Raw genomic sequence first — 12,350 nt, forward strand, 5'->3', positions numbered from 1 at the left:
TAAATTCCTTCTATAAAAATATCATTACAGTTACTATTTATTGATTTATTTGTCTAAAATCAGCTGTTCAGATATAAATTTTTTATAGAAAAATATAAAGTTATTATTATTTTTATCTATAAAATTGAAAATGGTTTATAATACTTAAAAAATGATAATATTTGTTCCAAAAGTACCCTTTATCTTATCCAAAAATGCACAACTATGGTGGCATTGAAACCAGTTTATAAAAGGGAAGTGAGCATATCCCAAATAGACGGCAGTACGATCAACTCAGAACAGCTCAAAAAAGCTTCCAACATTTTGAAGAAACAAAGAATCAAACATGTCGAAGGAAGTGAGTGAAGAAGGGGTGAGCCGAAAGGACTATGTGGATCCTCCACCGGCACCGCTCATCGACGTGGCTGAGATCAAGCTTTGGTCTTTTTACAGAGCTCTGATCGCCGAATTCATCGCTACTCTCCTTTTCCTATACGTCACCATAGCCACCGTCATCGGCCACAAGAAACAACACGATGCATGCGATGGTGTTGGTCTTTTGGGCATTGCTTGGGCTTTTGGTGGCATGATTTTCATTCTTGTTTACTGCACCGCCGGTATCTCAGGTACTCCCCAAAAAAAAAAAAACAGTGACTTCATTAATATAGCCAATTAGCCATTTTTGTTGAATTTTGGTTGTTTTACGACGCAGGTGGTCACATTAACCCGGCGGTGACATTTGGGTTGTTTTTGGCTAGGAAGGTGTCGTTAATAAGGGCGGTGGCTTACATGGTAGCTCAATGTTTGGGTGCTATTTGTGGTGTTGGGTTAGTTAAGGCATTCATGAAGAGTGAATACAACTCCCTTGGCGGCGGTGCTAACACGGTGGCGACTGGTTATAACAAAGGGACTGCTTTGGGAGCTGAGATTATTGGGACATTCGTGCTTGTTTACACTGTTTTTTCAGCTACTGACCCTAAAAGAAGTGCCCGTGATTCACATGTACCCGTGTTGGCTCCACTTCCTATAGGATTTGCAGTGTTCATGGTTCATTTGGCTACTATTCCTATCACCGGAACTGGTATTAACCCTGCTAGAAGCTTCGGCGCCGCCGTTATTTACAACAACGACAAGGCTTGGGATGACCACGTAAGCTTCTTTTTCTAAAAAAAATTTCAGTGTTTTTTTGTTCATTTAGTTTGTGAAACTAACAAAAATGGCGACAATGAACAGTGGATATTCTGGGTTGGACCAATGGTGGGAGCACTTGCGGCGGCGGCATATCATCAGTACATCCTTAGAGCGGCGGCTATTAAGGCTTTGGGATCTTTCCGGAGCAACCCCAGCAATTAAAAGCTAAAAAGAGAAGAAAACCACAATATGTTTGTCTCATTGTGTTTATAATGTTTCTTCATTGTTGGTTCCTGTGTGTGTATTGTATTATGATTGATGATTATTAATTCAGGCCTTTTTATTTATAATTCTTTATTTTAACATTATTATTTCAAGTCTTTAGGATTCTTTCTTTCTTTCTTTCCTTGCCGTTCACTTTTTAAGTATTTAAAACACAATCTTTGGGCCAAAAAAATATTAGAAAGAATCTCAATTTTAAGGCTATTATCTCTTTTTTAACTTTTAAAGGGTAAATAGCAAAAACAATTACAGATTACATTTTAGTCGCATTTTCATTTTGTTTTCTAATTTAAGGCGTAAATAAATTAAAAATTTTAATTTAATTAAAAACTTATTCTCGTCCCACTTAGACATCTAAGTTGGCATTTAAAACTCATTTGGACTGCCACGTAAGATTGCAGTTAGGAAGATAACAACAGAGTGACCATTTTGTAAGAAAACGACAACGTAAGTGACTAAAATATAACATTTTAAATATAAGTGATTAAAATGTAATATGAAGCAAAAAAAAAAAAGTAACTATTTTTGTAATTTACCTAACTTTATATTTGATTTTATCATAACTTTATTTTCTAATAATACTATGATTAAAAAGTAAAAATAATATAATATAAATATTTATTTTATAAATTATGCTAATTTATATTATAATCAATATATATTAAAAATAAAAAATATGAAATAATATAAAACTTGAATTACTGAACTATTTTTAAAATGATAGAGAAATTAAGTATCGTTAAGTTATGAAATTTAACTATTTGAACTCTTTGAAATTATATCAATATATTTATGATTTAATAATATAGTGTGTAAACAAATATCAATAATATAAGAAATTTAATTTTATTACGTTTGAAATTTATGTGAATGCAATTTTTTCATTGACAACCCAAGCGAATATTAAATATAACATTTAATTTCTATAAACGAAATGAATATAACAGTTAATATGATATTTTATAACATTCACTTAAACTTTTTCAATATGATTCACGAAGTTATGGAACATTCACATTCTGCTTAATATATTTTTTTAAATTATTAATGTTAAATTAAAAATTCGGACACATTTAACAAACTAATCTAAAATATAAGATATGTTGTATGTAATTAAATATCATTAATAAGGTGAAATCTAATTGAATAATTTTGAAAATTCCAAATAAACAATGATAGGGCAAAAGGAAGACAAAGATGAAATGGATCCATCAAAGCATAGCAAGTAAAGCCCGCCCAAATGTTCTCCAGTCTCCATAGCTAAAACCAGAAACTTGATAACAGCAAGCGAAGCCAAAGGCAAAAGCAAGTGAAAGTCCAACCCTAAACGCCTCCACCCACCTCAAAAATGGCTATTTTCAGTGGAAACCGATTCAAGGAATTTGTCAAGAAATACGGCAAAGTAGCACTGGGTGTCCACTTCTCAGTTTCCGCCGCTTCCATAACCGGTCTTTACGTAGCCATCAAGAACAACGTGGACGTCGAATCGTTGTTCGACAAGTTCCATCTCCCTGGCTTTTCCAAAGGCCAAAACCCACCTCCAGAATTGACGAACCCAGATGGGTTTTCGATCGATGAATCGACGGTGGAGGAGACGCGAAGAAATCGAACGGCTGAGCTTGCTGCTTCTACCGGCGGAGCTCTTGCATTGGCTGTGATTTGTAACAAGGCATTGTTTCCTGTCCGTGTTCCGATTACCATCGCGCTTACGCCTCCGCTTGCTAGGTTTTTAGCTCGGAGGAGGATCGTTAAGTAGTGTATGATTTCCATTTCTTCTAGTTTTAAATCATCTATTTTTCTCTTTGACTACTTGAGAAATGGATACAGAGCCTACACTTTCTTGTACTTAAAATGGAAATAATAATGATTGAGAAACTGAGATTGGACAAACGTTGGTAATTAGCATCCTTCTAAGATCTGGTTTGGTGCTGATTTTAACACGAATTTTTTGTCGCAACCTAAAGATGTCTGTGAAATTAGATTGACTGCCTTAGGCTTACTAACAAATTGGAAAAAAACAATGATGCCCATCCTCCTAACTACCCCAATTATTGTTGTTTACTCGTTATTTTTAGAAAATAAACTTGGCACTATTGTAAAGCCAAATACTCAAAAAGAAAATGAGAGAATCACCTTAAATTAAAACATCCAAAGACCTTATAGGTATTACATTGTCATGGCATGTATTCCAAGTTATACAAGAAAAAAAAAGGGTACATAAGTGGTGTATCAAACATGGCAAAATAAATCTAAAACTAGTAGCAATAATGCCATCTAATTTTAACTATAGATGTTTAAAGTTGCGAGGAGATTTTGATTTTAAGGTTGAACAAAACATCATCCAACTATCTCTTGCTGCTTGGAAACTTTGCCTCGTAAGTTTGTGGCACCTGTGAACCCGATTTTTTATTTTTAATTTGAAAGTTACAAGAAGAAAATTATTTAGGGCAATTTCAATAAAAGTACAATGAAGGCCTTGTATTAAGAGTTGGATTACTTTTTGCCCCCTATACTCAAGAAATATGTAAATTAGTCCATATATATTAGATCAAAGAGCAAATTAATCATTTTGTTAAAATTTCATCTATTTCTACCGTTAAAAATTGGTCACTGTCAACCTGTTCCATCAACCACGCCAATTTTTAACAATATAAAATGACGGAAGTTTTTACACTGAAGGACCAATTTGCTCTTTGATCTAATGTACAAAGACTTGAATAAATGGGGTAAAATACAATATAACTCCTAGTACATGGGCTTCCACGGTACTTTTACCATATACATATATAAAGGATTAAACTAAAAGGAAATGATATTTTACCATGTATGTTGCGGTGATCATTTTTCCAGCGAACCATCTCCCATGTAGGTTCCGTTGTGCATTGATTGCACCTTGTGCATCTTCAAATCGTAAGTACACAAAACCAGCACTGTCCCTGTTTTAACCAAATAAATCAGCCACGCTATCACAGTCATCCAAGACAATAATAATGAAATTATGAAGAAAAAAAACTAGGCAATGGGATCATTCTATAATATTTGAATTTGGAATTTCTATCAAATACAATTTGGACATATGTTACGAAGGTTAAGCTGTTTTTTTTCCAGATGCATGTCCATATTTGACACTTGCACTCAGTCTGAGCAACGTAGAACAGAAGTATGATAACAAAAATAAATGACATTGATATCCACAAAATCAGACAAGGCTGCTGCCAGAACTAACAAAGACATAGCAGTAGCTGGTCTAACTAGTAATTTACCTGTCCACGTGTATATGCTTCAATTTTCCAAACTTGCTACATTCTTCCTGAACATCCTCTTTGATATCCAAATCAAATTCTGGTTCCGTCTGTCACAAGAATATGATACAATTAGACAAAGACATGAAAAGGAAAGAAAACACTAAAATTTGTGTGCAAGCACCAACCTCCAGGGTTGGATCAAACATATTCTTTAACAACAGGCATTCGCTTGGACTTCCAATTGTGTCAATAACAGGGATGCCATTCGTAGGGAGTTGAAGACCACCTGGAAGTCCAGGAATGGTAGAAATAGAGGTCGGTATCGTAGGAGGAACAAGGGATGGCAATGAAGGTGCAACTCCAAGAATTGGTGCTGTTGAAGCAGTAAGGCCAGTGCTATTATTAGCAGGCATGCCTACACTGCCAGCAATACTGCAATAATGGAGGCAAATGCAGTTTCAGTCAGAAAACTTATAAATTAAAACATTACAAGATTGATGAGGCAAACCTTGATGCAGTGCCACTGCGATCCAGCTTTGCCATAAGAAGTGCTCGAGATGATGAATTCAGAGACTGGAATTCACAAGAATGTGTTATCAGCTCACTAAAACGTCAAAAAAATACAAATGCCAAAACTAAAGCATATTTCATCAAATACTGATAAAGCTAAGCAAAACAAAAGACAAATGTGAAACTTAAGCAGATGAGAAAGTTTACAGCACTCTTCAAATGCAATGTCAAACAACAGAAGCCATTCTTTTACCAAAATGATGCATCTTTTAGAAGCATAAAAGAAGTTTGGATCATAACAGAAAAAAGGGCCATGGATGATACTCACCAAGCCACCACCATCATCATCATCAAGATCAGCAGCAGTAGCATTAGTTCCAAAATCTTGCGATACACCTTGATCAGTAACAGTCGATACCTAAACAGATAGGAAAAAGAAAATAATATGTGTATATATGAACACTCTTTGTTAAGGCTGCTTGGCAGCTAGAAAATTGATAGATACATGGTCAATCGATCGGGAGCTAAAAGAGAAGTTGGTGGCAAAAGAATATAAAGGTCACATGCTTAAAGAATTGCAGTCAATTAATTTACTTCAGTAGTTGAAGGGTCAAATGCAGTAGGAACCCTAAATCAGAAATCAATGAAATAGGCATACGCTGATACAAAACTAAGACAGCAACACCCATTAGCACCTTGATTACTCGACCCCCAATCTCCAGCTGTCCGTTCAAATTCAATGCATTCTTTGCATCTTCCAGACGGGCAAACTGCAAAAACAGTTAGTTCAGTATCTTTTCAAAACAGAATCCTGGCTGTCAAGAATAATTGAAGGATTATACTAACTAAAAGGCCTACTTGATCACAAACAGTTGATTATAGTTAATCAACATGTAGGATAAACAGAGTGATCAAATTCCAAAGCAGAACATTCTATAGAATATGGATTAAGGATTTGCCAAAGAATAATCACAGTAGTTTCTCAGGTATTACCTGGACAAAACCAAAACCTTTAGAATGACCAGTTTCATCAAGAGGCAACTGAACGAGCTCCACAGAACCAAAAGGTTCAAAAACCTGAGCATTTTAAACAAGTAAATGAGAAATATGAATCCAGCAAAAAGTACAAGGATCCCAAGGAAATTCGATAAAGAGATATTATCCCAATTAAGAGGACCAGACAGAGAAAGAAAGGAAAGAATGAGGGACATATAATACTCATAAAAGATGACCAAGAGCAACTATGTAATAAAAATATCTCCAGGGTAAGTGGACTAGCAAATATTGCATGAAAATCATCAACTAAGAAAAGCACATTCAAGAGCTTATTTCATATTGCTTACAAAATTATCTGATCACTCCAATCCCAGTGAATAATCATTGATGCATTTTTTCAAACTGATACAAATAAATGGAATCCCCCTTATCTCTCTAGAAATGGGGAAAACTTTGAGTTGAAGAGCTAAAACCTTGTCATCAGAAAAATTGCCAAGACGAACTTGGTAAAGAAACAAGAAAAGGAGCAGTAATTCAGTTTATGTGAAGTGTCCTTGTGGTGAGCAATTTCTCTCCAAGTCCAATTTGCAGCTAAGGCATTACCATGTCTAAGTGTGTTTCTCAAAACTATTTAAGAAAATCCTTCGAAGCCCACATGTTATTGCAAGGCATCTAATGCAATACCTAGATTGGAAGTTCAAAATCGCATGAATGCTGTCTCTAAGTTTTGCCCTCTCATATTATTGAATGGTTCGCTCCTTAAATATTTAATTTAACTACACTTAAATTGGATTAAGTGTTATTTGATTCCTTAAATAAAGCTTTCAGATTAAATCCTATCCCTGAGTGATTAAAAGTTAACAACATTCAAAACCAATAATCAAGACCCAACTCAAACATAGAATGTTCAGCAGTCCCTACAATTTTACCTGACGCAGTTGGTCTTCTGTAATGTTGAAATGTAGGTTACCAACATACAACTTTCTACCGCCAGCAGCATATGGACCAGTCTGTCCAGCTGATGCAGATGTAGTTGATTGAACTAGATTCTTCTCAGCTTCAGATGGTTTCACCATCACTGGTTGACCAAGAAGAGGCTGTCCGGAGAGTGCTATTGCCATAGGGACAGACATAACATCATAGAACTCAATATACCTGCATTAAAAAGTTATAATAAGATCCATAAGGACTCAGAAAGAAAGATGCAGGCATAATAACCAAACCAGCCTTGCACCTCTTTGTCCAAACAAGAATTTAAAATTTTAACAATTTTGCGTGATGTTTTTAACTTCACCAGGAAAAAACACAACCAAATAACACCTAAGAAACAAGTTATAGTCATAAGTTTTAGCACTCACCCAACCCCTTTAGAACGTCTTGAGTTTCGATCCATAATGAGGCGAACATCTCGTACCTGAAAATTTTGATCAATAGTTATTCAGGACCCAAACACACACAAAAATCATGTGAGTGTCAATCTGTATTTGCCTGCGTCCATGATGATTTGCATAAAACCAGATTAAATAAGGGATCAAAAGCAATTAGAATGCATGACTTGTATTATTACTAAAGCAAACAACTCCAGCCCTATGGAAACTAATAACAGTAGAGAACTAGAGCACAACCTTCTGGAAGTTTACCTCAATTTATATATTTTCATACAGATTACAAATGCTAAAAAATCCATAAGCATGAATAAAAAAGTAACTAAATGAAAATGAGTTCCATAACATAAAATGAAATCTTAAGCATCATATAGATGACATTTAAGAACTAAATGAGTCTTTTCCTAATGTAATCTGTATAGAAGAAATTTTGAGATGGCACCATGAAATAAAAGTAGAGCTCACCTTGCCAGCCCTAGAGAAGAATTCATAAACGTCTCTTTCACTAGCCTTCAAGGATATCTGTTGAAAATTTTGCAAAATATTTCACACCAGCAACCATGAGGAGAAAAGTGAGGGCCGCAAAAACATGATAGAACAAGCATTCTAAATGCATCCTTACCTGATAAGCAAATACGGTTCTCTGATCCCTTTCTGGATCAACCTCAGCCTCTGCCGCATCTTCCTTTTTGTCTTTATACCTCCTGCGAAAAAGAGGAAGCACATAAAAATAACCATTTATATCATTTGAAAGATGATAAGTTAAATGGAACCGCTCAGAAGTATAAAAATATCTGGGAAAAAGAAGGGAAAGGTAAGTAGAAAATATATATTTGCTTCTGGAAAGTGAAGAAATCTCTCAAATGTATGCTTCATGCAATCACTGCAAAACACAAACAAAAAAGGAAAAGAGCAAAATCCAGCATTAAAGTTTCTCTCCGACATGCATAAAAATGTCAAACCCCTGTTACATGGTCCTGCAGGGAACTAAACAAAGTCAACATAAGACCTTGAGTCTATAAAGCGAATCAAACATAGACTCTATAACAGTGAAATCAAACATAAGACAATGGAAGGAAGTACTATGGTTACCTAAAACCTAAAACTTCAAGACAACATTTTAATGATTATATCCTGCAAAAAGAAAAAAGTGTGGCCAATCTGGCATCCATTGAAACAAAGATGAACTGGAAGCTTAAGCAAAGCCCATATCACCCTCTAGCATTTCTGCAACAGAATAGATACGATTAAGCAACTCATCTTTTAAAGTTGGAGGATAACGGAAATCATAACCATGATATCACCACTCAGGTCAAAACCTCCAAGATCGAAACTCCATTCTTGCAATGCAAGCTTTCATATATAGTCTAGGAAGAAATATTTAAAACCCATGACCTGAGATCCAGTGCCTGGCCCAATTGCCAGAAAGACCATCTGAAGATTGCTCTAGCAAATCTGCGAGTTTCCAGAATCTAATGTTTAATATTCAGAATTGAGGAGACTGAATAAATTGAACAACCATATGAAACTTAAGAGCGGGAGAAAAAAACGTATTTAGGTAGCTGTATAAAACCCATTAAGCAAGCAAGAATTACACTAGGAGGAAAAAATTGATAGAGCCTAGCTATGGCAGGAAAAAGGGTTGATTATCTAGATATTCTATGTGGTTACTTGTGGAAGGCAGGAGCTATGTTGAACGAGCTTGACATATAGCAGGGCCAATCTTTGGAAAGCTTTTGGGAAACAGGATACCAAGTACAGGGAGAAAAACCTACATCCAAATTGACCACTAGAACGACACAGATTGCAGAAAATGAGCTAAGAAATTATTGATTCACATCGCAAAAAAAAAAAAAAAAAATCACCATCGAAATTACAACTCTAGGCTGAAACTTGCCATCAACAATAAAATTACAGTCTAAAAGTGAATCCATATTACATCCAAACCAGTACTGTATGAGAAACATTACGATAACACTCATCATATTGTGTTCACGCTTGCAAAGAAATAGAAAAACTGCGTGTTAGAATTACGTATAAAATGTGAAAATTTACCAGCACCATAATACTGCCTCAAATTAATAATTGCAACTACGCATCCAAGTAATCCTCAAGGCAAATATGACAAGAACAACATGCACCGAGAAGCCAAAAGCTAAACAACCCGAAGTGAAAATAATATGCAGGGGTACCTGCTTCCTCTGTCTCGTTCCCTTGGCTCTCTCTCCTTTTCTCTTTCTCTGAACTCCATGTCACGACTCTTGTCTGGTTCTCTTTCTGATCGGCTCCTGCTTCTCCTTGACCGCTCTCTCTCCCTTTCCCTTTCTCTATCCCTCTCACTTTCACGATCACGCTCTTTCCTGTCTCGATCACGTTCCTTCTCTCTTTCCCTCCCATTCCTATCCTCCCTATCCCTGTCCTTGGACCTGTGCTCTCGACTGCTTCGTTGCCTATCCTTCTCTCCATCTCTAGACCGTGACAGCTGAGATAAGCCTAGTTCCTTGCGCTGGTCATGATCACGTGATGACTCCTCTCTCGACTTCGAGTGTTTGGAAGGATGATGATAATCATCAGAACCATCAGCTCTCTCGTCCCTCTTATGCTTCGAACTCCGACTTCGATTTCTCTCCTCAGATTTGACAGTATCAACGCTGCCATTTCCATTTTCTTTCTTTGCTTTTTGAGGCTCAGGATTCTCAACTGTGTTCTCTAAATACTCATATTCATCAAAATCCATATTGAATCCCTACTAATCTGCAATCAAACATTAATGAATCAAACAAATAAATCAAAAAAACTAAACTCAGCTCAGATACGAAAATAAAACATTAATCAAACAAGGAAAAACCACTAGTTGCACTGAATTAACCAAAATGTTGCTATAATTTGAAACTGCTGAATTTTTTTTTTAAAATCGAAAAACAGGACGTCAAGAGAAATTAACAAAAACGCTAAATTTTTCAGAAAAAAAAAAGCCCATCAAAATTGAAATTGAAGATTTAATTTCTCGGCCGTCGTAATGAAGCAGTGGGAAATGGAAACGATAGTGAAAAGGGAATCTGTGAAAATACCTGTGGAGAAGAAAGCAAATTCAAAATATTCAAGGCGAGTAGCTAGAGAGATTTTTCAGATGTTGGAATGTACCGCCAATACTAGGGCTGACTGCAGTGAAATTTTGGCGTACGGTAATTTATAGTTACTCGAATTAGCGGGTGTCTTTTTTATCTCGGATCTAATTTTAGTTGTCTATGGATCTGAGTTAAAAAAATTCCACGGCCCATTCAACTTTTTTTATTGGGCCTAACATGTATTTTAATGTAGGCATAATTTTAAATTTAGCCTTCAATATTTACATATTTTATCAATTTGACCCTTGCTCTTTTCTTTTAGCTAATTTTGACCTTCAATCTTTAAAAAAGAAAATCAAATTTGATCATCAACCTTTCAAAAATAACTTAATTGCTGTTTTCAATAGAAATGTTGACTAAGATGTTAAAAATTTAGATATAGTAGCTCGCATGGCAATCCACATGTAACTCATGCATTCTTTAAAAAAATTCGTGAACTTTTTTATACTTTTCCCTTGATTTTTTATTTTTATCTAAATATTTATAATTTTAAAATTATTTGTTGACGTAAGCCAAGATAAATATTGTCATGTCTGTATAAAGTACATGAGGATTGGCACACCAACATAGTTAATAATTTAATGTTTTAGTAAGCATTTTCATTAAAAAATGTGATTTGACTCTTCTTTGAAAGCTTGAGTGCCAAAAAGAAATTTAAGCCAAATTGACAAAAGATGTAAACATGGAAAACTAAATTTGACATCATACCTTTAATTTACTTTTTAAATCCTTGTTTGTTTTATTTTAAAATGTGGATCGAAATTAAATTAAATTATTTCTCAATTTCATGCTTTCCATTGTTACACATACTCTATTCTAGAGTAAAATTATGTTTCGTAATAATTTCAAATATAAATATAATTCGTTAAATATAATTTTAATCGACTAAATTTTAATTCGATTGGTACTGTTATTATTAAAAAATTAAAAATTCGCTGATTTAAATATATTTAAAGGTGTAATATGCTAATGCTACAATGTATATAATATTACAACTTTTGGACTCTATCTCGTATTCTAAGATAGTTGCAAGCAATTGTGGGCATAGATGTTCCATTGATATAAAAAGTGAAAAAGGATGTTTTAGTTTGGTGGAGGATTTAATTTGCAATTATGAATATTTATAAGTTGTAATTTATTTGGATTATGAATATAACAAATATTATAATTCATCAAATTTTTTAGACAAAAATCATCTGATCGCAACAACTGTTGTGAGATTAAATAATTTGACTACATTTTTTTAGGGGAAATTACCACCATCAGTAGACTCCAAAGACAGCAATGGCCTTTTGTTGCGTTTCAGTGAAATGTTGTGTAATGATAGAAATTGGGACACGTATATATGTACCAGGATTTGGTCATTATATATTCCATGTTGAAGGGCACGAGTACCGATTAAATTACTGAAATGATGCCCAGCAAATTAATGCCTGAACCTGGGCTGGCTCAGTACATAATAATTCTTGCACTGGTTTTCACTGAGTACCTTGTTCCACGTACAAAGGGTATAGCTTACTACCCACACACATAATAATTCTTTGCATGGACCATGCAGGCTTCATTCAAAGACAAATATTTTAATAAAAGATGAAAAATTTTGCAATGGAGGACAGCAAAAAACCAAGTTTCCGTAAGAATTTGTGGTGCAAATGGATTCCTTTTAAACAATCCACTGATCTCATCTACTTTAT

At 34.8% G+C, this 12,350-nt stretch overlaps 3 protein-coding genes across 3 annotated transcripts; 2 read left to right on the forward strand and 1 right to left on the reverse strand.

The window, feature by feature from the left end:
* Window positions 1-226: 226 nt before the first annotated feature.
* LOC108482897 (probable aquaporin PIP2-8) lies at window positions 227-1,460 on the forward strand. The gene is made up of 3 exons (XM_017785996.2): window positions 227-605; window positions 692-1,128; window positions 1,213-1,460. The coding sequence occupies exons 1-3, from the start codon at window positions 326-328 to the stop codon at window positions 1,330-1,332; spliced, it is 837 nt and encodes a 278-aa protein (XP_017641485.1). The 5' UTR covers window positions 227-325; the 3' UTR covers window positions 1,333-1,460.
* A 1,090-nt stretch (window positions 1,461-2,550) lies between these two features.
* On the forward strand, window positions 2,551-3,282 carry LOC108482898 (uncharacterized). The gene has a single exon (XM_017785997.2). The coding sequence runs from the start codon at window positions 2,741-2,743 to the stop codon at window positions 3,146-3,148; it is 408 nt and encodes a 135-aa protein (XP_017641486.1). The 5' UTR covers window positions 2,551-2,740; the 3' UTR covers window positions 3,149-3,282.
* A 231-nt stretch (window positions 3,283-3,513) lies between these two features.
* Window positions 3,514-10,754, reverse strand: LOC108482896 (uncharacterized). The gene is made up of 14 exons (XM_017785994.2): window positions 10,600-10,754; window positions 9,721-10,282; window positions 8,151-8,232; window positions 7,994-8,050; window positions 7,502-7,557; window positions 7,073-7,298; window positions 6,141-6,224; window positions 5,843-5,917; window positions 5,476-5,565; window positions 5,146-5,210; window positions 4,823-5,069; window positions 4,656-4,744; window positions 4,214-4,328; window positions 3,514-3,782 (listed from the first exon to the last, which is right to left on the reverse strand). The coding sequence occupies exons 2-14, from the start codon at window positions 10,263-10,265 to the stop codon at window positions 3,738-3,740; spliced, it is 1,776 nt and encodes a 591-aa protein (XP_017641483.1). The 5' UTR covers window positions 10,266-10,282; window positions 10,600-10,754; the 3' UTR covers window positions 3,514-3,737.
* Window positions 10,755-12,350: the final 1,596 nt, after the last annotated feature.

This window comes from Gossypium arboreum, chromosome 1 (assembly GCF_025698485.1).
Source record: "Gossypium arboreum isolate Shixiya-1 chromosome 1, ASM2569848v2, whole genome shotgun sequence".
NCBI lineage: Eukaryota > Viridiplantae > Streptophyta > Magnoliopsida > Malvales > Malvaceae > Gossypium > Gossypium arboreum.